The sequence below is a fragment of the Primulina huaijiensis genome, chromosome 10 (genome assembly GCF_012295235.1).
Source record: "Primulina huaijiensis isolate GDHJ02 chromosome 10, ASM1229523v2, whole genome shotgun sequence".
In the NCBI taxonomy this organism is placed as follows: domain Eukaryota; kingdom Viridiplantae; phylum Streptophyta; class Magnoliopsida; order Lamiales; family Gesneriaceae; genus Primulina; species Primulina huaijiensis.
In genome coordinates, this window is record NC_133315.1 from 17468569 (window position 1) to 17493358 (window position 24790).

Sequence of the window (24790 nt, forward strand, 5' to 3'; positions counted from 1 at the left end):
TAATGTTCTATTTTTCAATTCGATTACTGCAATTTGGCTAATCTATAAAAAATATTGTATATGTATACAACGCGTGTGTCGGTGTACTAAATATAAATTAACCACAACAGAGTTTCAACAGACGACCATGTCAAATGCCAAGTCTTGAAAATTGTAAGGTACGCAACGGAAAAAGTCTCATCACTTCCAGCAATATATAATAGAACAACTGGAAAGGATTCTGTGATAGTAAGTTTGAAAATGAATCCAACGACTCCAATCTTGATTAATCAACCATCAGAAATCATCATCAATATTCTCTCAAGGCTTCCCATCCGAACCATCCTAAGCTGCAGATGCGTTTGCAAGCGATTATTCGACCTACTCTCTACTCCCGAGTTTGCAGAATCCCATCTTTCTTTATCAACCCATGGCCTACTTATAGGTCAACTTGGTAGGAACCATGATGATACATGCCAAATATTCGAATTTGTAGATGAATTCGAGCTTCAACACCACAATCTTCACTACAATGAGGTAATGAAATTTGACCCCAGAGTGTCTATTGGTTTCTCTGATGGCAAATTACTAATCAGCGGTTCGGTGAATGGTATTCTTTGTCTGTTGGGAGAAGAAAGCAAACTGTATGATGTTCTGTACCTATGCAATCCAATCACACGTGAGCATATTGCTCTTCCCAGGATTGAAGGCACTGTCGAGTATCCTGACATTTCTGAGTACGGGTTTGGAGTTAGCAGGATAAGTGGCCAATACAAAGTGCTTAGGAATGTCCGCAGGCGTTCGCAAGATCGCCAGGCAGCGCCAGACTCTACCACTCAGAAATACGAGTGTTTGGTATATACAGTTGGAACAAGGTCGTGGAGAAAGATTCAACCAGGCAAGCCATTTGGACATTTTCACTCTTCATTTAGCTTGTTCTTGAATGGAAATCTTCATGGGTTCAGAAACAGTGAAAACTACTCCAACATGTTAATTTCTTGTTTCGATCTTGAAACTGAATCTTTTAAGCCCTTTCCTCCACCTCCACCGCCACTAGATTCACCAGGTTTTGGCACCTTGGGAATTCTCGATGATTGCTTGTGTTACATAGATAATAGCTCACAAGATGTAGATATTCTTGTTATATGGATGATGAAAGAGTATGGGGTGAAGGAATCTTGGACTAAGCAACTTGTTATTGAAGCAGGAGGCTTTGTTGGTTTATTTTACGAGTCGATTTATCCTGTCAAAGTGTTTAAAGATGGTGACATCTTGTTTAATTATCAAAATGTCGAGCTGTTCTATTTCAGCAAAAAGACCAAAACTTGTGAAGAGCTTGATTTTGTTAATCAGGATGAGCGTGGCAGGATCGAAGCCATACCTCACAACTCGAGCTTTCTGTCACTCAAGAGTTTCGACGGTGAAAACGTAGAACTGTTCTCGTAAGCACATGAGTTCATGTAATGTGCTTATGACAATGTAATACAAGTATGAATTGTTAATTTCTGGAATGTGTATTTTGTAATGTAAGCTCATGAAAATTGCCTAAAAAAGGTTTGATACCTTGGGAATTTATATGGGTGATGAAGGAATATGGATCAAAGCTTTTAAAGACGGCGACATCTTGCATAATGGATGTTGTCCTGCTTAAGCATAAACCCTCATAATTTTGTTTTCGAACTTTATCCAAAAGATTTCATACCGATGGAGATATCATTTCATCTTATTAAGACATTGTCTTATCTTTGTATTTATAATGTTTAAGTATTCGAGGATTCCCCTATATGGCTCGATCTCGATCATAGCTCTGATACCACTTGTTGTACAATAGAAGTCACATATCTTCACAATTGTATGATATTATCCACTTTGGACATAAACCCTTCGTGATTTTGTTTTTGGAGTATATCCAAAAAAACCTTAGGTCAAATAATATATCTTTTCATCTTATTAACTCATGATCTTCTCTTTATATTTCTAATGTGTGACTTTAGTTGCGTTCGCGCACCAATCAGAATATTAACACCCTCTTCTATTTCAGCAGGAAGACCAAAACTTTATTTGGTTATTCATGAACAAAATGGTTGTATTGAGGCCATAACTCACAGCTCGAGCTTTCTCTCTCTTAAAGAGTTTGGAGGGTGAAAATGTCAACCCGATCACGAATTAATTTATACGGGCTTCGGCCCAATAGACTAATGTATGGGTAAGCCCAATCATTAAAATGAAAGCAAGCCCGAACACAAAAGAAACTCCCGCCAATATCTATTACCGGCTACACCCGGTCTACTCAACATTCGCCGGTAACCACTATAAAAACTACTTAGAGCGCAACCAATACCCAAAAACACTGTCAGGGCTGTTTTCCCTACTGTGCTATTTTCTAAAATCCCGTGCGGTTCCTCTTTCGAAACTTTCTACACTTCGAATTCTTGGTGCTTTTGCTCGTCTCACTTGGCATCATCTTCTGCTGCATGAAGCTTTCGTTCCCGTGCTTCCGTCAAATTCGTATTTGAGCAGCTCGAGCCCTTATGACTAGCGTGGTATCGCCGGTTTTGGTACAATGAGTGCGGTGAACATCACGAACGTGGAGGTGCTGGACAATCCGGCGTCGTTTTTGACCCCCTTCAGCTTCGAGATCTCCTATGAATGTGTCACGGCTCTCAAAGATGGTAATAACACCGCGATTAACTCTTCCTCGCTTTTTTTGTTGCCTCGGCGGGACTGATGATTTATTCGTGAATTTTTTGTCGGTTAGTATTTAGGGTTTAGTTTGTTGTTTTGGTATTGATAGCTAGGATTTCATGGAATTGGTTGTTTCTGGAGCTTTTGGATCAGAAATGCATTACCTTTCTTCTCGTAATTTTGAATGTAAGTGAAAATGGTGTGAACCTGTTTATAATTTATAAAGCAATTGCATTATGAGGGTTGCGCTGGTAAATGTTGTCTTCTAGGGTTTGTTCAAATCAAGTGTTCCTAACGAATTTTAAATCGAATGACAGTTGTGAGGTAATGAATTTATTTAGAGGTCTATCGAGCTTGAATTTTGGGTTGTAGACAGAATGGTGAACATTGAGAGAGTAATAAAGCATGGCTGATGTTCAATGGCAGAGCCAAGATTATTAATCTACCAGGCTAGAATTTTAAACCATGAAATTCTTTATATTTTGAAATTGAGCTACCCTAACAAATTTTAAATTAATCCAAAATTATCACAAACCTAATACATGAAAAATTTTAAAAAAAATGGGCCACCCAAGCTGTATATTGATGTGGTTCGCTGCTGCCCATGTTGGATCCCTGGGTGGTGATATTTCTCTGGGTCCTGCTGATGGAATACTTACCCATAACCTTACCATGAATACTGTTTCATGGTTATCTGGCGGGTGAAAAATTTATTTTGCTGCCTTTTACGCCTTGGGAAATGAATTGCAAATAGATTCCAGAAGTAAGGATTTCGCTACTCTTGTGCACTTAGATTTTTTGAATGGCAGAAAAGCCAGTTTTCAAGTGAGACAGAGAACTATTGCTGATAAATCTTGGGGAGGGTAAGATAATTTGGTTCTTGTTTTATGCTAGGGAATCAAACTTAAACATTATTTTGCTTGTTTTATGACTTAATCACTTGGTGGACTTCATATTTTTTTTAATGTAGCGTAATCACCATATTTTAAATTAACGTCTAGGGTGTGGGCTCTATGTGACTCACACCTGTCCAGTTAATATTAATGAGTTGTGATAAGAAAATTGGGTCATAACAGCTGTTATTGGCGCCTGGCGGCTTGTGAATGACTTTAAATTTCTATTTACTGTCGAGCACACTCCCATGTGGCACGTGAATGACACATATGTCCCAATTGGTGGTGATATTGAGCTGCTTGTGCATTTCATAAACTATGTATAATGTATTACACATGCACGCACAAGTATGGAGCGTGAATGACATTTCTCTTAGGATGTGAGTGGAACATTACTGTCAGCTGTGGTTTGATTCTGTATGTGCAGTCGATACTTTCACGCATACCCAGATAATCTGAAGTTGCAGTGGTATCTATAGCAGTCTAGTTCCTGACTAAATTTTGTGATCAATATGTAGATCGACGAAAAAAAATCATGGCACATAAATCTCAACACCTGACAGGGATTTAGGAATTAATGTGTAGATCATGTATTGAACATGGAAAGATCTCTCATCGTGTTTCTTTCTCAATCTGTTTTCATAGTCTATTGGTCGCGGGAAATTTACTTCTTTAAAATTTTATTACCTTATTCATTGCCTTTTGCTCCTTTTCTTGTGTTTTAGTGGTGATTATTAGTTTAGAGAATTGTGTTTCATTTTTTCATTTTTTATGTTGGAGATGAAAATAATCGACTCTTTTTTTCCTGGAAAGAAAATAATAATATTTGCTTATGGATATAGTAATTGACTATCAGAACAATGAATCCTTCTTCATAAGGTAACATGTGTGGTTTGTTGGTTAACCATATCAGGCTAAAATTTAGTGGATGGCATTGCAGTTGTGATTAATTACCCTATCATAAAAGGAAGGGTTGCTCAAATTTACAAGGGTGTCCCTTCTCTATTCTCCTTTGTTCCGAACTAGGTGGTGAATTTTTTATTGGTAAATCTATGGATAGTTATTCTGGTCTTGGTTTATTGTAATTGTTGTGTTACAATCTGTTCTATTTGTCCAAACATCTTGAAATGATCTGATTAGATTAGTTACATTGAAGACTAAAGCATAACAGAACATTCCTCTAGATTCAAGAACTAAATACTAGTCCATAACAACTTTAATGATTTAAGTGCTTTTAATTCATGTGACAATCATTAATTAGTTCCAAGTGTTTTTTCATGATTATGCTCACTCACAAAGGATTGTGGTACATGCATAGTACAATGACTTCACTCTAACATCGCCTTTTTAATTTTGTTTTCTTTATCCATATAAGATTATTTTCATCTATTCGATTCCCATAAATATAACTACAGTCATGGTTCAACAATGCAATCCTAATCATCAAAATATCCACAACAGATTTGGAATGGAAACTTATTTATGTCGGATCTGCTGAGGATGAAACATATGATCAACTTTTAGAGAGTGTACTTGTCGGCCCAGTCAATGTAGGAAACTATCGATTTGTTTTGCAGGTAAAACCAAGGACTTTAAAGAATAATTTCAAATGTCTGTACTATGCTGTGGCTCACCGGGATCTTGCTCTTTTTTTTTTATACCAGGCAGATCCCGCAGACCCTTCCAAGATCCGTGAAGAAGACATAATAGGCGTGACAGTGCTTCTCTTAACCTGCTCTTATATGGGTCAAGAATTTGTTCGAGTTGGCTATTACGTCAATAATGATTATGATGATGAGCAGCTGCGAGAAGAGCCTCCCCAAAAAATCATGATTGACAAGGTCCAAAGAAATATACTCACTGACAAACCTAGAGTTACCAAATTTCCCATAAATTTTCACCCTGAAAATGGTGAAACTGGAGAACAAGCCCCTGCACCTGATTCTACTGCTGCTGAAGCAGTAGAATCCGAAGAATGGAAGCCTTCTTCACCCAATCATGTCGCAGATGAGCAAGTGCACGATTTATAAGGAAACTGTTTTTCTGATTTTGTGCTCCTATATTTGTTGTGTGCTGCACTTGCCATATTATTGGTGTAGTACATTGTGAACTAGTTTCTTTCATGTGTCAACCAACCTGCAATACAATCTCCATTTTTGGTAATATATTCTTCTTTATGAGTGGCCTTGTTTCATAGTCGCACCATGGTAACATGCTCATCGTTTTGGTCTCTCTTTTTATTTTAGTCTCTTCAAACCCAAACTTGATCTGTCTGGTACCTCCATTGTAAACCAATATTACTGGATTCAGTTCCATTATACAAGCTAGGGATGTGATTTTTTGAAATTTTTAAAATATAGCTTTATCTCAACTTGTTTGTACTGATGTAGTATTTTTAGGAAGTTGTGGAAAGTTGAGTCAAATGTGAAAGTTTAAATTTTGGTAACGATATATTTCATGGGAAAATTACAAAGTCTGATAATTTATTTTATTTTAGGAATAAAATTAAATTCAAGCCTAGTTTTTTACTTTAGTGGCTTGAAGTGAAAGACGCTCTTGTGTTTTGTCACCTATTGTTATGTTCAGATTGGTTCCCCGTCTTCGCGCTTCAGTGACTGAACTGAATCTTTATTTAGGGTCCAGGTCAAACCAAGCCGGACCAGGCTGATCCCATCAGGTCAGGCCACCCGGGTTCATCCTATCAGGTCAAGTCAGACTCATCCCATCAGGTCAAAAATCTTCATAAGAAAAGAACACATATTTGCTCGGTAGGTTGTCCACCCAACTCACCCAATTTACTCGGTCATCATCATTGGTGCTATTTGTGGGAAATCCGATCTATAGACAAAGATACGGTTTTCATTCTAAAATAAGCCCAACCAGCTCGACACTCAGGTTTTATATATGGCTTCATCTGGGCTCAAATTTTGGCAGCTATTTCTGGATTGGCATGGAAGGGCATTTGGCTATACACTCAGTAGCGTACAACTATATCGGTCACTTAATTTGGCTCAACAAAGATATCCCACTCTACCGTAAATAATTCGGATTCAAGATTTCCAAGTCAGTGATTTGGTTTTTAAGAAAACTAACCAACATGAGCTATTGGAAAGTTAAAAGTCCGAGAGACATGATGTCCCAACACCTTATCTAAAGTCCGAGAGACATGAGACCCCGACACCTTATCTAAAGCCCGTGAACCATGAGGCCTCGTTACTTATCTTAAGCTCGAGAGACAAGAGGTCTCGGTAGGCCCTACACCTTATCCAAAGTCATGGAGACATGAGGTGCTAGCACTTATCTTAAGCCAGGGAGACATGAGGTCCCAGCACCTTATTCTAAGTTCGGGAGAGATGATGCCACATCACTTATTCAAAGTCTAGAAGTAATGAGACTTTGAAACTTTATCTAAGTTCAGGAGACATGAGGTCTCGACATCTCATTCTAAGCCCATGAGAGATGAGGCCCTAACAATTATTCAAAGTCCAAGAGCATGAGACCCCGACACTTTATATAAAATTCAGGAGGCATGAGTCTCTGACATTTTATCTAAGATAGTGAGACATGAGGTCTCAACACTTTATTATAAGCCTGGAAGGGATGAAGCCGGACACTTATTAAAAGTCTGAGAGACATGACCCCCCGGCACCTTATCTAAAACTAGGAGGCATGAGACCCCGACACTTTATTCTAATCCCGGTAGGCATCAGTAGGGATGTAAACGATCCAAAACAAACCAAACAGTATTAGGCTTGAGCTGGACTCGTTTAAGATTGTTTAAGGCTCGAGCTCAATTCGAGCTTCTATTAGCAGACTCGAGCTCGGTTTGTTTTGAAATTACTAAACTTGGGAAAAGCTCGAGCTCGACTCGTTAAAAGCTCGTTTATCATGTTAATNAGGCTTTTCCTTCAATAAAGTAGAGAATTATATTCTTAAAACCTACATAAGTGAGGTGGTGCCCACCTTCCACCAATGAAGATTATGCTTTCTATTTGAGTAAATTTATGGAGGTTATGTTTCACCTAAAAATAGTTCTATAGGGATGTTTACGAGAATGCGGTCCTTGGAACCTGCTAAACTGGCACTATGTTACCCCTTCTTTGGCAATGGACTTCTTACATTGGTTTCCTGCTGCTTGAGTATCCAACTATTGTGGAACTTAAAATGCAACACAAATCTCTGTAGATGTGCTTTTTGACCAAAATCATTATTCATCTATCCATCAAGTTGGCATCACATGTTTGTTTCTGAAGATTTAAATTTTCAGCAAGGAGTGGTTAGCTTCTATGTTTTCTGCACATCAATGCTTAAGATGCTCTTAACTTAGGTGCCGGATCAAATTTTCTTTTTGTTAGGCAGTTAGGTCATGTTTGCATTTAAATGACAGAATGATGATGCTTTAGTTACTTAAATCACTTAAAATTTTCAACTATGTGCTGTGTAAAGAGGTGTTGCAAGATAGAGAATCATTACAAATTACCCTACTCAGATGGAATTAGGGACTTTCATAGCAAGATTGTAGTACCTTCTTGTATGACATTATTGTGTTCTGTATTATGCTCTTGCATTTCGGTTATTCATTCAATGTGATGTGTGTTGTTCTACAGAAGTTTCAAGGTCCAGACAACTTGGTCTTGGATCTGGAGACAAGCGTGGCATTTCTAAGTTTTCCAGTGAAGACTGTTTTTCTATCAGTAGCCGAGCAGTGAATCCCACCAAGGTGATTAGATTCATTGAAAAATCATCCTTTCTTATTAGCATGCTGTGGGATTATTAGACTGTTATTTGGTAAGTTGAAGTTTAAATTATGTAATGCAGGAATTAACTATGAAAATGTGCAAGGGAAATACTCTGTTCGCACGGAAGATGCATGCATCAGCAATAGGCGTAGAGTTTGACAGGTTTTTATGCTTGATAGTTTTTATTGCAACTTCTGCCTTCATGAACTGAAAAATGATCTCATCGCTCCTATTTTAATTATGTCCAGTAGACATCGAAGCTCAGCCAGAAGTTTTTCAACAGAGTCAGGTTAGTTTTATATTGGATTAATACTAGTAAATCACTTTGAAAACCTGAAGCTTCACCCTTGTGACACAGGCTATTAAATTAATTGATATTGGAAGGTTAGATGTGGGTCTGGCCTCTTGTTCTCCGTGTTTGAAAACTATGTTTCTCTGTTAAATGATGACATATTGAAGTTACTTCTTCCACAGTTTAAAGTTAACACTCAATGTAAAATCTTAACGCGTATAATGAACTCCATATTTCGACCTTAGTCGCTACTTGCTAGGATGTTGGATTGTTTTGTTTGATTTACATCATTCGCAAAAGCTTTTGTTTTGAGGTGTATCTATCTACACCAATTTTGCCACTTTCAGGTCTTCCGCCACACGAAGAGATTGGGATGCCTTCTCTGTCACCTACCATGACAGAGGCAAGCATAATTCCAATATTATCCTAGTCATCTCATTCTGTACATACCACTACCATACTAAATGCTTCTTCTATTACAATATTGCAGGGAAATATTGCTAGGTGGTTGAAGAAAGAGGGCGACAAAGTTTCTACAGGAGAAGTGCTCTGTGAAGTGGAAACCGTGCGTCCTTTCAATTTCCGTGCTGTCTTTTCTTCAGTGAATTTAGTTCTTCATAATGTTCATCAAAATTTTGTATATCAAATTTTTATATTCCCTTAATATCTCCAGGACAAAGCTACGGTTGAAATGGAGTGCATGGAGGAAGGATATCTTGCAAAAATTTTACGTGGTGATGGCTCAAGTGGGATAAAAGTTGGCGAGGTATGTGTATGATAAGGTGTTAGGACTTTTAGTTCAGCCCATCTCTTGCATATCAGCTGAGCATTGTGTCTAGATACATGAAGATAAGCAGGTCATGAGAATCAAATTACATTTATATGAAATAATCTTTGACAAAATGGAAGAAGTTGATGTCCGTTACGTTGGTCATAGTTTCTTGTTATTTACCGAGACACTGTTCCTTTTAACGTCTGAATCTATCAGTTGTTTCAAATTGCTATGAAATTGAATCTGACCTAGAATACGGTCAATGGCAATATTTGCTTTTTAATATAAAATTTACGTGCTAATTATCGAAGTTGTAAGCAAAAGAAACATTGATTCTGAAAATGAAAGAGCTGCCTACACTTGGTAAATGACCAGATTATAATATGATTGGCTCTAGATTATTGCCATAACTGTTGAAGAAGAGGAGGATGTTGCAAAATTTAAAGACTACAAACCCTCAACATCAGCTGCTGCAGCAGCTCCAAAATCACAATCTGCTCCAATCACACCTGAAAAAGAGACCGAAGAAGTGCCTGTTGCTTCACCAGAGCCAAAAGCTTCCGAGCCTGCTACACCTTCTCCAGCTGGAGACCGCGCTTTTTCCAGTCCTCTTGCCAAGAAACTAGCAGAAGATAACAATGTAATTTTGATCCTCTAACTATATATTTATTCAACTGCTTTATATCTGAAAAGGAATATAATGGTTGTTGTGTCTTTCCAAAATGCTACGATCTTATACATTGATAATTTGTTTCATTTACAGGTATCTCTTTCAAACATCAAAGGAACTGGTCCAGAGGGACGAATTGTGAAGGCTGATATTGAGGATCACCTTGGTAGTTATCTCTGCCTGGTGCTTCTTTGTAGTTTTTGAACTGCTGAGTGCTAACATGATTTTTTTTTTGCATTCGAGTTATGTCACTTTGTTTTTGCTGCTCTTTTTTTTTCCTTTCTTCTTTTTCATTTCTACATCCTTTTCATCGGATCATTCAGTTATTTTGGAGACAGTATATTTATCTGTTTCCACCTTCTATGTTTTGCAGCTTCTCATGGTAAGGGAGTTTCAGAAGATCCCAAGGTGGGCAAGCCAACATCTGGTGCTCCGGATTACACAGACATCCCTCATACACAAATTAGGAAGGTAAAAATTTAAGCTTTGATATTAAATTCCCAGCATTGATGGATTGCTTTTAGCTTCATCATTGTCATCTTGCCAGCACAAACATTATTAATTAAGAAAGTTTGATCTAGTCGTTTGGGGTTACTTAAGTGGAGTTCTGAGCCATACAAACCCTTGGTGTGACTTGTTTTGACCAGAAAAATCAGATGTATGTTTTTCAACAATGCTTCTGTCTTAGTACTGAAATCGAATCTGAGGTTTTTTTGGGGCTTCAATGGGTGCTTGTATGCAATTGATTTAAATTCTGAGGACAAAAATTGGATTAATGTCTATAGCTTGCCACATTTTGATTTGAAATTTCTACTCCAGTTTAATCTGTGTTACCAACTGTGACAGATCACAGCGTCTTCGTTGTTGCAATCAAAACAAACCATCCCGCACTATTACCTAACTGTGGATACATGGGTTGACAAGTTGATGGAGTGAGTACTAAGCACTAATTTATGATACTTACCACTCGAAAATTTGTCTTGTTTGTGTTATACTCTTCTATTTTTTTTTCTTGCAGATTGCGGAGCCACTTGAATTCATTGCAAGAAGCTTCAGGTGGAAAAAGGATATCTGTCAATGATCTTGTGATTAAAGTATGAGAACTTGGAATAAATATTCTCTTTAATTTAGCTCGTTTGTCTGTATCTCTGTCTGCTGTGCTCTGGTTTCCTTTCCTTCTGCTTGTCATTTTTTTGGCAAAACACCAAAAGGTGCAAATCAGGAATTCACTTTGAATGAGTCTCCCTCCTTTTCATTTATTGTTTGTGTCTTCCTCTAATTCATTTTTTTTTGCTGGGGGGATCTGACAGTTTTGTGAGGGCTCTGGGAAAGGCTTCATTTGTTTCAAACAACTTAGATATGGCTTTGATTAAATCGAATATCTCATTGCTAATCAATGGACCAACCATTTTACTGCAGGCTGCTGCCCTGGCTCTTAGAAAAGTTCCTCAATGTAATAGTTCATGGACCAATGATTATATTCGCCAGTAAGTATTTTCATTAACTTAAGTAGGCTTTCAATCATTAGAGGCTACTAGTCTCTAAATATTTTGATCATTACAGGTATCACAATGTGAATATAAATGTCGCAGTGCAAACAGATAAAGGGTTATATGTTCCCGTAATTAGGGTGAGTTGTCTCACCAAAAGTCAAGCCATTTTGTATAGTGTTTGTCAGTGAATTTAACTCGTAAATAATATAAGTCTGTAAAAAGTACATGTGACAGTACTCTATGCCGATATTTGCAGGATGCTGACCAGAAAGGTTTGTCGAAGATTTCTGATGAAGTCAAACATTTAGCTCAGAAAGCAAAAGAAAACAGCTTGAAACCGGAAGATTATGAGGTGCAACCAAGTCCCACTTTATTACTTTTAGATGGCTTCTAGCGTTTTAAATGGATCTATAAGCTACCCTCTATGCAGGGGGGCACGTTCACGGTTTCAAACTTGGGAGGGCCATTTGATATCAAGCAGTTTTGTGCCATCATCAATCCTCCACAATCAGGCATTCTTGCAGTTGGTTCTGGTAAGATGAACTGCATCTCAGTGTAAGTTCCGATGTTTTTTATATGTGTGTGTCTATCCTCACCGCTTAACATGTGTGAGCAGCTGAAAAGAGGGTCGTACCTGGTACCGGTCCTGACCAGTATAAATTCGCATCATTCATGGCTGTTACATTGAGCTGTGATCATCGGGTAATTGACGGTAAGATAAACTCTGGTTTATTAAAACATAACACATTAAATTGTTTATCATAATTTTCCCAACACATTGCTTTACAGGTGGTGTCCAACAAGAACTTTATACCTTAACACGTCCTTTACGTGTATATGGAAATCAGGGAATGTATGCTTGAAATTAATATTTAAGGCACCCACATATATGCTGGTTGGGTTTCGGGCAATAAGAAAACATAAATAAGCACCCAAGACTGCCTTATTGACATACAAGTAAATTACTATCATGGGATTTTGAATATGTGATATCTGGCTTTGATACAATGTTAGTTACGACATTCTTAAAAGCTTGGCCCGAGCTCATAGAAAATGAACCTACCCTTGTATTATGTTTTATCATAAGCTACTACCAAAGCCATTGATTATACGTGGATGGTTCTAATAACATAATTTTGATGCTCTTTTTCAGGTGCCATCGGCGCAGAATGGCTGAAGGCTTTCAAAGGTTACATCGAGAATCCAGAGTCGATGTTGCTTTAAAACGGTTTTTACCTTTCTTCTACTAGTTTCTCCAAATTCTTCCTGTATCGACAATCACCAGGTCACGCGAGCGAGGCAATGGGACACGGCCACGGATGTCTTTCAAATGCTTTGTTAGTTCTACAACTGATTGTATCGATATTTTGGTTTTTTGACAGCATGATGTTTACGCTATTTTTTTGAAGAATAATGGGCACTGAAGCATGTGTCCTAAACTAAGTTCTTGCTCATGAAGAGTGGTGTAAAGGCCCTTTACCCTTTTCTGATTAAATAAGTCACTTGTCGAGGACATTGTCCTCTCTTCTTGTAGATTTTTTATTTTTCAGTAACCATTAGTCACATGCATATGATTTCTTGACGTAAAATTGTAATTAAAATAAAGTTTTATGTGAAGTATTTTGGTATTTTGGAATTCAAATTAGTTGTATAAATGATAAAAACTTAAAAGAATTTTTTTCTTTAGAAAAGACAAGAAGAAGAAAGTTTGATGGAACTAATATCTATTCATTTATAATGGAAGTGAGATATTTTATGAAGAAAAAAACTCAAAATACTAAAACTTATCGGCAGCTTGCCTTGATTTCGTGCAAATTACAACTAATATGAATTGAAACAACGATAGTAGAATGTGGTTGGAAAGATGAATTTGAAACATGTTCATTTCGATTATTTTTATTGTTTATAATAATACAAAATATAATGGAATTCAAATGACACTATTATTTGATTAACTTGAATTTCATTTTTATAAAGATGAAATATTATATAGAGATGTAAATGATAAATTTGAAATTTATGATTTTATTTATTTAAACAATAAAAATATACTTATAAATTTGAAATTCCTCGATGCAAATCGAATAGTATATTCATAACTTGCACAAAAACTCTTGTGAGACGGTCTCACGGATCATTTTCGTGAGTCGAATATTTTATTTGGGTAATCCATGAAAAATTATTACTTTTTATACTAAGAGTATTATTTTTTATTGTGAATATCGATAGTGTTATCCGTTTAACGGATAAAAATTTGTGAGATTGTCTGTAAAGAAACTACTCCTAAATTGAGGTGTCAGTAGTTGACCAACAGTTGTATAATTTGTGTTATATAAATTATTATAAAATAATGTTTTGGAAAACAATATGTTAATGAATTTTTCTCATCCCCCTTGGACAATTCACCGCAGAGATCGACTGGGGAGCGCAGCGAAAACCTAAATAGAACTCATCGCCGCTCCTCCGCACCTCGTTCCACCTGAGCATAAACCCTAGAACGAGCGATCAATGGCGTACCAGCCTCGAGCTCCAAATCAATCTACCAATAGCGACGAAAACGATTCAACTCGCCGACTTTACAACCCTTACCAATCCGTATACAATCTCCCCACCTCCCCTGAATACCTGTTTCAAGAAGAGTCGCTCGCTCAGCGCCGATCCTGGGGGGAGAATCTCACGTATTATACGGGAATCGGGTACCTTGGTGGCGCATCGGCTGGCGCTGTCAAGGGTCTTGTGTCCGGAGTTAAATCCATTGAGCAGACCGATACGTTTAAGCTGAAAGTGAATCGGATTCTTAACGGATCGGGCCATACGGGTCGACAGGTGGGTAATCGATGCGGTGTTATAGGGTTGATGTATGCGGCTCTTGAGAGTGGAATGGTGGCGATTAGGGATTCGGATGACGTCATCAACAGTGTCGCTGCGGGGTTGGGGACTGGAGCTCTGTACAAGGCGGCGGCGGGACCAAGGTCTGCGGCGGTGGCCGGAGCCATAGGTGGCGTGATTGTGGGGATTGCTGTTGCGGGGAAGCAGGTGTTGAAGCGTTACGTGCCCATTTGATTAAATTTTTTTCTTTCTCGGACAATTGTGATGATCGCATCGAGTAATCAAGAAATTGGAAGATTTTTCTCTCTGAATTCATGAAGCTGCAGTTTTGAGTAGTATCTAGCAATTAATTTCATAGACATGGAGTGTAATATTTGTTAGCATGTAGAAGACATGGTTTTTTGAATAAATTCCTGGAACTCATTTAGATGGTAATCTATGAATTTTGGCCCATGAATTTGTTGGACGGGAGTATTATGTTTTCCCATTCAGATCCTCCATTTCATTGAATTCTTTGGAGGACAAATGTATGAATGGAAATGTTTGGTGTTTTTCTTTTGTTTGTGTGCATTTTCAATGTTGTTTTCCTCTCTGATAGTGGATTTTCCCGGTAATTTTTCTATTAGAAAGCTCATTCACTTGTTATAACCTTTATATTCAAGTGTTACACTGCTCAAAAATCACTAAATAGCAGTCAAACGTGATTCAGATGTTCACACTTGAAAGGCTAGATAAATGTCCAGGGATACAGTTTTTTTTTATGTTACATTTGATGATCAACAATTGAAGGGACGTCGCTGATGTAGAATTCTGCCCGGTTGGTTTGAATGATTCTTCTTCGCAGAGACATTTTGGGGGTCTGCACGTAGAATGGAGCATATTGTCTCCTGAGCTTTCTTATGACTGGCAATTCATGTGCACCTTTGTCCTGATGAAATTCTCTTTCTTGCATTGGTAGCTTGGTGAATGGTGATTCAGTACTCTCCATATTCTATGTTCCAAAATATGTATCACCCCCTTGCATTTCTTTGTATGAATGACGTAATTAGATAAGATTTCAGTGATTCATTTATGCTGGATATATGAAGGTATAAATTTTTTTAAAGAATTGGTGATTGAATTTTGCAGTTTCATGATTTCATGTGCATGGGAGCTGCACAAATCTCCACATCAATGGCCTCGGACACTGTGGTGAATGCGTGGTTATGGAAATCTACCAATTTGAATAAGATTGGTTCTTAGTTAATAACATGTGTAAACTGTTGGCAAACTTGAGTTAGTTACAGTGATAGACAGAAGTCAAAGAATTGGAAATAATGGATTCAAAAGACTTTATGGTTGTTGGTCAACAGTTGTAAAATAACAGGAATATAACTATTAAAATTTGAGATAGTTTTATATATAAAATTTTTATTTAGTCTCTTTGAAAAAAGTTTTCTTTTTTACTTTTCTAATTGCAGTATGTCAGGCTGTTTGATGATTCATTTGACTGAGTTAATAAGATGAAAATAAACCTTTAGATAGCATTTCTCGAGTTTATTTTCGACACAAACAACTAACACCCATGAGCCTAGAATTTAGAAATGGAAAGTAAACTTGCATGCAGAGTCTTTGCAAGGTAGGCTTTATAATACTAAAAGTGCGCAGCAGTCATGCTCTTAATGTCACTCACGTCTGATACATAACAAAGACTTTGATTCAGAGGGATGTATGAACATATGATTAAGAATTTCCCAACTAATCCACATTTTCTAGTGTTGTGCTAGTGCCGCTTCCACTTCCAGATGTGTAAATGCGAGAAGTTTCCATTTGGATTTCAGGATTGCTGTTCGTTGTTTCCTAGTTGAACATGAAAACACTCTTCGTTATTGCGTTAATATATATGAAGTGATGCTAGTATAGTAAAATCTATTACATTTGATATAAATTTCCTGCTGACCTGACTTGAACCCGAGCTTTCTTGTTGAAATCTTTTATGATGAAAATTCGTACCACCAAATTCCTTCAGAAAAACATGGCTAGAAGGTGATGTTTGTGCAAACCTTTTATCTTGTGAATACACATGATAAAATTTGTTTTCGTCTTTAACTTCTGATCCCAGCTCCTTCAGCCGTTCCAATTCAGGTAATATCACGGAATCAAGATCTGGCCTGTCTTTTCTTCTCAATTCACAGCAATTCAAGGCCAATTTAGCCAAGGATAAAACTTCCTTAACAGGCCAGTCTTTCACCTTATGGTCTAGAATGTCAGCGAAATGACCTTCCTCTATAGCACTCTCAACATAATGTGTTAGGCCCATTGCAGGTTTGGCTGTCATGATCTGCAGCAGCATTACACCTAACGAATATATGTCTGATTTTGTTCCCAGCATTCCTGTTTGCTGGTACTCTGGATCAATGTAACAGAATGTTCCTGCTGGTGCTGTCATGTGATACTGAGTACTGGAATCAGCCAAAGTGGGTGGAACAAGCCTTGATAGGCCAACGTCACTAATCTTGCTCACGAAGTTTTTGTCTAAGAGAATGTTTGCAGGTTTAAGGTCACGGTGAACGAGTGGCTCTGGTCTCATTTGATGAAGAAAATTAAGAGCAGTGGCGATTTCTGCGGCTATTCTGATACGAATGCTCCATGATAAAGGTGGAGTGCCATTTCTGCAATTAAGCCTGTCTTCTAAGCTTCCGTTTTCCATGTACTCATACACGAGGCAGCCATGCTCGGGACATGCTCCCAACAGGATTACCATATGGGGATGTCTCATCTGACTCAACACCTCAACCTGTCGGATATAAGAAAACATGACATAAATTATGTGATCTTTTACACGTGGCAGTGTCGATTCACTATTTTATACTTGAATGAAGAAATACCTCTCTTTGGAATTGCTTTTGACCTTGCGATATATCTGAGCTCAAAACTTTTATAGCAACAGGTGTGTGATCTAAAGTAGCTTTATAAACAAGCCCATATCCCCCTTCACCGATCTTTTGCGAGATAGAGAAGTTCTTTGTTGCAATTTCAATTTCATGAATTGAGTACCTTCTATATCGAATCACACAGCGGGCTAATGCATCAATTGCCTTCTGCTTCTCTTCGGCCTCATGTTTGAACTTCATCTCTGCACGCTTTCTCTTGACTGATTCCAATTCTGCTATACGTTGTGCCTTTTGTGCTAGTTGAACTGCAGCTTTACACTTCTGCTTCTCCCTCTCCACAATGGCCAATGCTGCCTTTTGCGCTTGCTTAGCATCTTCTAGCTTACTCCATTCCTCCAATTTCCCCTGAGCATTATCTCTTGCCTGCATTAAAAAAATTTGTTAGTTAATTTCATATTATGGGATGCTTCACTATTTCCAGTACTTTATTTTTATCAATAAAATACACGGTTTATTTTGTAACTTAATTTACCTTCTCTCTAGCAGTTACAGTTTCCTGGCATGCAGCATTGTACATGTTTATGGTTTGCTTCAATTCTGCGTTCAATCTTCTCAATTCGTCCTCTGTTTCCTGGAATACACAGTAAATGATGTTGCATTTGCGTCAAATTGTTTAGTTTTCCAAAATTTGTTGAAGCTTTTTTAACTCACAGCTGCTTGAGGAGATTTGGGGCTCTTTGTTGAATCTGAAGATCGAGGCTGGTCTAAAAGTTCGAAGGAGACATCAGAGGTAAAACTTGGAACTCCAGAATTGTTACTCGATCCAGACAAAGAATGAGTTGAAGTCTCCTTGGTTCGGACCCGAAGATTCAAATTTGTCACCGACTCCTGGATCGCAGAATGCTTGTTTCTAGGTTCAATCCCACTAGTCAATGAACTGAAAGGTGAGTTGTGATTGCTGCCATAGGGTAAAGACTCGTAACTACTGTTTTCTGATTCCACATATGTGGGATTCTTACTCTTGTTGCACTTTTCCCACTGGGCCGTGTGGACAGATCCACTACTTTCTTCCGAGTTTTGAAGGGGGATCTTACTTCGCATGAGCCTTGTACTTGGAGTCGTTTGCAGATAATCTCTACTATTCAGCGGTGAATTATTCTTGCTTCCATCATTAAATGAGAACTCGGAGACAGCACTTTTCCAACTTCCTTGACTAAAATAAGATGTTCAAAATCCATAAATAGAATATGCTTGTCCGACACAGTAGGAAAGAATCAAATGATGGTCCAGAAACAATTCTACATAATCACTCTGAAAGATTTGGCATGGTGATGATGCTGCACCATCACTATCGGTGATATGGCACCGTCTGCACCATTTGGTATGGATCCACTGTGCAATGACCAAATGATGGTCTAGATGATATCACATCAATTCTCACATTGATGTGACAACGATCTACACCCTTTGATCTGGATCCATTTTGAAATCACCGAGGGATGCCATTGCCACTTTGAGTGACTCAGACATCATCTGCATGCTTTTGATCTAATCACGTTTGGTTCTTGTGTAACTAAACGTAACGTGGTCAATACTTGGTGGATAACAACCATCTGGGGCCATTATTAACGTTAAAAGATACTATTTTTGAGCGAATCTACTCTATTATAAGAATACATACAATTGTATAATCCCAATTCAGGTATAAACATATTGTTTGCTGTGAATCCAACAAAAGAATCAAAAGTATCGTCAACTTACCGACGAAATTTTGCAGAATCTGGACAATGAGGTGAGAAAACATTCTGTGGCATTGAACTAGTTGCACTTGTGGGAGTGGAAGGTTCGCTACCAGATTTGATTTTCAACACTTTTCCCTTCGATACAGTATAAACTGTACAAGAATCTGGTGCAGATTTCCCTATCGAACTCGGAACATCTGTATTTCTAAATGCCCTGTGAATCACCGAAGAAATATTAAAACCAGGTGAGAGTATCATATATGCATGTACGTATTTGATAAGGTTCAATTAAAAAATGTACGATTCTTCATCTTTTTTAGGACAACGTGTTGCAGGTAAATGTATATACCGTGAAATGGCGCCTCGACTAGAAGCACCAAGAACAATGGTTGTGATGGAGTTAGCGACGATATACTCAGTAAGCGCGCCTGCAATGTCAAGGTCTCGAAGAACTACCTCCTTTGCTATAATCTAAAGACATTACGTTAGTGTAAAAATCCATCATCTGCAAGAAATGAAGCTTATATACACAAAATAGGTGGGACAAGCTTCAATTTCTAATACATTATAATGCCTATATATCTGTGGCTCTTGCCTACCCCTTCTCTCGATCCACTCTTCATCATGTAAATTTATGCAAATAATTGTGATAATTACCCCTTTTCGAGCACAAAAACTGCGATATGGAAGGAATAATTGTTGTGTTTCGGCTTGAGTAAGGGCGCGGCCTTCTTTTATCATACCATCCTCTGCCCAACATCAAACAATAGCTTCAAAATGCTAGAACCTTATCATTAAATTAAATTGAAATCTTGTGAATCATAAATGTATTTGAATATGATTGTGACAAAGATCTCATGCATACTGTAAAATTCTTGAATGATACTAGCCAACTTTCATCCAAATTAATTTTTTTTTTTAGCACAACGTCAAAGATCATGATTTGCATCTTCCTTCTCATGCTGGGGAAAAAAAACTGATCTTTTCCAAGAGCAGAGGCTAAAAATCCCGAGAACAATTCTTTCTTCCTTGAAGTCATAAATTTGTTATGCGCAAAACTATCTAGTTTTTACTACAAGATTATTTGTTACAGCAAAAATAGGAGGAAGAAAACCTACGGAGGTGAAAACTAGGTTGGCTGCTGACATGTACGAGGATGAGTCTATTATCCTTTAGAATTAAATTGTCGATGGCCCATTTGACGGCGAATTGGCTGTTCTTGTCTTTGTCAATTGCCACCGCTGAGGAAATGATCGTCATCTCTTCACGATAATGATTTGCCATGTGGGCGGCGGAGGAGTGGTTGCGCTGGACAACACGCCGCTGGAAATGGCTGTTGTTGGGTGGCGCTACCGTGGAAGGTCAGCCATGCATGCACCGGAGTTAAAGCGGCACCGGTTCACAATTAAAAGCAACAATTTAGTCAAATAGTTGATTGACTATATTTGAGGGCCAACTAAATTGTCGGTGTTGTCAAGTCATAAGAATTTCCACCTCTCTTTTATATACGGTGTCACGAATTTTTATCTGTGAGACGGGTCAACCACCGATATTCATAATAAAAAGTAATACTCTTAGCATAAAAAGTAATATTTTTTCATGAATGACCCAAATAAAATATCTGTCTCACAAAATACGACCCGTAAGACCGTCTCACACAAGTTTTTGCCCTCTTTTATATTTGACAACATAATTTTTTTAAAGTACATTTCATTTAAATTTTTTAAAAAAAAATTATTTCGTTACTTTACTGTTTTAAAACTCTGTTTGAGTTATGTATAAAATAAATTGATTTTCACTACGAAGATATGTCAGCGAGTGATTATGATATAAAGGCTCGTCAAAGATAAATTTGGATGATATGTTTGAGTCATGAATCCACTTGTATAACCCAATTATGTGTCACAAATAGAGGATTCAATAGGTTGTGTAATATATTGTGTTCTGAAGAAGATTTAGTTGTTTCAAAAAAGACAAAAACTTGTGTGGGTCTCACGAATCGTATTTTGTGAGACGGATATCTTATTTGGGTCATCCACGAAAAAGAATTACTTTTTATGCTANTTCGAGCTTGATTCATTAATAGCTCGTTTATCATGTTAACAAGCATGACTTGAGTTCGGCTCGTTTTCGAGCTTGTAAAGTATAGAATTGAGCTCAAGTTTGAGCTTGTTAAAAAATAAATATATCTATTAAATAATTTTAAATCAGACATAAAATGTAAATTCATTTATAAGTAACCAAATCGACAAAAATAATAACTAAAAAAACATCAACTCAGTATATTATTGAACATCCCAAAATAATACATCTAACATCCAGATAACAAATATTCGTCATACACTGATAACACCATATAAATAATAATTTGTAAAGTTACTCAACGTGTATATGACTAAGTGATGTAAATTTTTTGGGGGAAAAAAGAATAAGTTAGTGCATTTCTGTTAATTTACGAGCCACCTAAACGAGTCGAGCTTGAGCTCGCGAACCTATTATCGAACATGTTTACTAGCCGATTATCGAACATGTTTACGAGCTTACGTGCCAAATATCTTTAGGGTTGAGCTTGGTTTGATTAAATTTTTGAGCTCGAAATCGAGCTTGAGCTTGTCGAGCCGAGTTCCGAATAGCTCGCAAACGGTTTGGTTCATTTACATCCCTAGACATCAGGCCTGATTACTTTTCAACACTTAATAAATTTTACAAAGTGTTGGGGCTACTTAATCCTCGGTCAGTATCAAGACCCCACAATTAGCCCGATTAACTAGAGAAAATTCAAGAAAAAAAAAAAGATTGGACTTGAAAATGAGTATTTTCATCAATAGCTGAACAAGTACAGTGAAGGGATTGAGGCCAAATGTCGCCTCACCATCAAAGAAAGATTCAATGGCACATATTGGAGAAGTCTTACATGTCTGCAAGGGAAAACGTCATCATCTTCAAATTGCTCCTTTCTATTTGTAGGAGCCGATCTAAAAGCAAGAATTAATTATCTTTTTCAAAAGAGTCCAAGCATTACTAATCGAGACAACGAGTATGACTCTAATCCGACTATTTAAGAAGGGAATGGTGATACCCTAGAAAGGCCCATGTCATCCTTGGACTCGAGCAGGAAAAGAAGATCAAAGCAGGACCAGATTCCAAGTTGTTCTCAGTAAACTGAGTAGAGCCCAGATAGAAGTTAGTCAGGGTAAATAAAGGGTTCATCTCGTCTGACCAACGGTCATCTCTCCCGACCAGGGTTCATCTCGCCGAATCAAGGTTCAGGTCACCCAACCGGGTTCATCTTCCCCAATCAGGATTTAGGTCACCCGACCAAGGTCATCTCGTCCGAGCAGGGTTCATATCGTCCGACCAGGGTTCAGGTCACTCGACCAAGGTTCATCTCACCCGACCATTGTTTAGGTCACCCGACTAGGGTTCATCTTCTCCAACCAATGTTCATCTCACTCGACCAGAGTTCTCCTTTTCCAATTAGGGTTCAAGTCATCCGACCAGTGTTCATCTTCCCTGACTAGGGTTCATCTTGCCCGACCAAAGTTCATCTTCCCCGATCAGGGCTCAGGTCACCCGATCAGGGTCCATGTCAGGTCAGGCCATGCTTATCTCATCAGGCCAGGACACCCGGTCTCATTCCATCAGACCAAGTCACACAGGCTCATCCCATCGGGACAAGTCATGCTCATCCAATCAGGTCAAAAATCTTCACAAGGAAAATACATATCTCTGCTCGATAGATTACCCATCCAACTCACCCAATCTACCTAGACATCGATAATATAACAAACCAAAAAATAATGTGAATTCTGATAATCAAACGACTCAATTGAACTTCATCATAGTCCTTTTACCAAATGGTGGTCATTTTGGTCATTATTATTTATTCATTTATTTGTCGAATCAATTAATTGTTGGTACAACCATCTCCATCAACCTTCGAATGGTATANTCTTCCAACTTATAAGTTGTATGATATTTCAAATTAGTAAATCCATGAGTGTTTAGGTCCAAAGTGAACAATATCATATCATTGTGAAAATATTTAATTTTCATTTTTCAAAAAATGGTTTCATAGACATGGTCGAGATCGAGCCATGGTGGTGGAATATTTGGACACTTAACAAAAAAAATGAGGGCTCTCAGTAAATCCATGATGAGATCGAGGCAAATGGTGTTCCAAGTTTTCATGTAAGGCGGTGCACTCTCAACGCAATGGAGAGGAGCGGCCTCGAGGATGGACGAATAGAATTGAGGGGATGCCCGAACCATGAGAAAATGGTGGTCCTTAGTTTGAAAGGAGAACGGTTGGGAATTCAACCAAAGTCCTTCATTGGATATACATAGAGAAGACCATGAAGTTATAAGTTGGAATATATCTTCGAGGTTTTTTGAGTAAAGACAAAAAAAAAATATACAAGGACTTATTACCAAAATTAACAATATTATACGATTGTAGAGATATGTGATTTATATTGTTCAACACTTTTGGTTTAACGAACAATATTTAATAATTAAATATATAGTATATTTATATATTTAGTATATACATAAATCACCCGCGTAATGAAATTACCATATATCTATAATATAATTGGCATGATTATTTTTGTTCCAATCAGAATCAAATACCTTTGTTATTTTATTTAATTTAAATAAGTGTGACACACACATTTAATGAGAATTTTGAATGACTCAAATTAGGTATATCATGAATTAACTCAGAAGATCAAATTGATTGGAGATGAATATGTGAATCGCATGTTCCAAAGTAAATTGAACCAAGTAATAGTTATATAATATACCTTATATATTTAATAAAACTTAAAATAATTTAGTATAATAATGCTTTCTTTCACAAACGAAGTGTTTGTGCTGATATATGATTTAAAAAATTCGAGTTGCATCATTACTACTAGCTGTAACTTTTGGTAAAGTGACAAGTTCTTGGTCCTACAATTGGTATTAGAAACAATATCATGAGTTCGATTCTCATTGATATCAAGAAATACAATTATCGAGATTGAGGTTGTTGATGTGCAATAATTTTCTCTGCTGAGCAGATAAATCAAAACGTGATGCTTGAAATATTGTATGATTTAAAAAATTTGAGTTGCACTATTACAATTAACTACAACTTTTGATAAAACGACAAATATCAAGTCTTACACATAATTTATAGATTAGTAACACATATATGACTAATAGTTTATTACTAACTAGTTATTATGCGCACGCGATGCGTGTGTGTACAATATTTTTTATTATTATCGATGGACTAAAGTGAAATTTGACAAATTATGGAGGGGCTAAATTGATATTTGAATTGTTGAAATAAAAATAAAAGTGTGTGTTGAAATAAAACAAAAAACAAAAAACAAAAGTGTAATATTAATATCATATAAGAGTAAAATTGAAAAAAAAATTGATGTTCTCTCTAGGTAGTTATTATCATGTCCTCACATTTAATATAATAGTATAGATAAAGTTATTATTTTTTAAATGAATGATAGGAAACAACAACATCATGTCGAAAAAGTGATCGAAACCGATCGATTAAGCAAGTGAATGATTTAGAATATTTAAATTGTCCCATTAACATCAATAATTATAGGTTCATACAAGAAAAAAGTGTCAAATTGGTGAGATTCAATTACATGTTTACAGTTATGAATTATATCCATTTTAGGTTTGATTATTATTTTTTAGATAAATTGGTGTTTACAAAATTTAAAAATTAATAAATAACTAACGTCGAAATCATAATTTTTGAGTTGTTGTCACGCGTGGTTTCTGCCAAGTCTGCCAAATTCACTATTTTAG

The 24790-nt window shown here is 37.1% G+C and overlaps 5 protein-coding genes across 6 annotated transcripts; 4 read left to right on the plus strand and 1 right to left on the minus strand.

The window, feature by feature from the left end:
* Nucleotides 1-186: 186 nt before the first annotated feature.
* Nucleotides 187-1464, plus strand: LOC140985624 (F-box/kelch-repeat protein At3g06240-like). The gene has a single exon (XM_073453492.1). It carries the CDS (start codon nucleotides 241-243, stop codon nucleotides 1423-1425), a length of 1185 nt encoding a protein of 394 aa, XP_073309593.1. The 5' UTR covers nucleotides 187-240; the 3' UTR covers nucleotides 1426-1464.
* An 878-nt stretch (nucleotides 1465-2342) lies between these two features.
* LOC140985747 (histone chaperone ASF1B-like) lies at nucleotides 2343-5749 on the plus strand. The gene is made up of 3 exons (XM_073453654.1): nucleotides 2343-2651; nucleotides 5019-5134; nucleotides 5222-5749. Exons 1-3 carry the CDS (start codon nucleotides 2543-2545, stop codon nucleotides 5585-5587), a joined length of 591 nt encoding a protein of 196 aa, XP_073309755.1. The 5' UTR covers nucleotides 2343-2542; the 3' UTR covers nucleotides 5588-5749.
* Nucleotides 5750-8135: 2386 nt separating this feature from the next.
* Nucleotides 8136-13044, plus strand: LOC140986704 (dihydrolipoyllysine-residue acetyltransferase component 2 of pyruvate dehydrogenase complex, mitochondrial-like). The gene is made up of 17 exons (XM_073455025.1): nucleotides 8136-8277; nucleotides 8376-8458; nucleotides 8545-8585; nucleotides 8936-8991; nucleotides 9079-9153; nucleotides 9262-9354; nucleotides 9758-10000; nucleotides 10124-10196; nucleotides 10404-10501; nucleotides 10877-10962; nucleotides 11049-11124; nucleotides 11450-11517; nucleotides 11594-11660; nucleotides 11780-11875; nucleotides 11954-12056; nucleotides 12140-12235; nucleotides 12677-13044. The coding sequence occupies exons 2-17, from the start codon at nucleotides 8385-8387 to the stop codon at nucleotides 12745-12747; spliced, it is 1416 nt and encodes a 471-aa protein (XP_073311126.1). The 5' UTR covers nucleotides 8136-8277; nucleotides 8376-8384; the 3' UTR covers nucleotides 12748-13044.
* An 850-nt stretch (nucleotides 13045-13894) lies between these two features.
* LOC140986339 (mitochondrial import inner membrane translocase subunit TIM23-2-like) lies at nucleotides 13895-14910 on the plus strand. The gene has a single exon (XM_073454537.1). The coding sequence runs from the start codon at nucleotides 14032-14034 to the stop codon at nucleotides 14584-14586; it is 555 nt and encodes a 184-aa protein (XP_073310638.1). The 5' UTR covers nucleotides 13895-14031; the 3' UTR covers nucleotides 14587-14910.
* An 880-nt stretch (nucleotides 14911-15790) lies between these two features.
* LOC140986338 (U-box domain-containing protein 52-like) lies at nucleotides 15791-20449 on the minus strand. Of its 2 annotated transcripts, XM_073454534.1 has the most exons (9): nucleotides 20086-20449; nucleotides 19625-19716; nucleotides 19317-19438; nucleotides 18987-19181; nucleotides 17937-18438; nucleotides 17758-17856; nucleotides 17220-17648; nucleotides 16292-17128; nucleotides 15791-16191 (listed from the first exon to the last, which is right to left on the minus strand). In XM_073454534.1, the coding sequence occupies exons 1-9, from the start codon at nucleotides 20249-20251 to the stop codon at nucleotides 16090-16092; spliced, it is 2544 nt and encodes an 847-aa protein (XP_073310635.1). In that variant the 5' UTR covers nucleotides 20252-20449; the 3' UTR covers nucleotides 15791-16089. The 2 variants fall into 2 exon arrangements, with proteins under 2 accessions (XP_073310635.1, XP_073310636.1); XM_073454535.1 differs by lacking the exon at nucleotides 19625-19716 and having other exon boundaries at nucleotides 20086-20447.
* Nucleotides 20450-24790: the final 4341 nt, after the last annotated feature.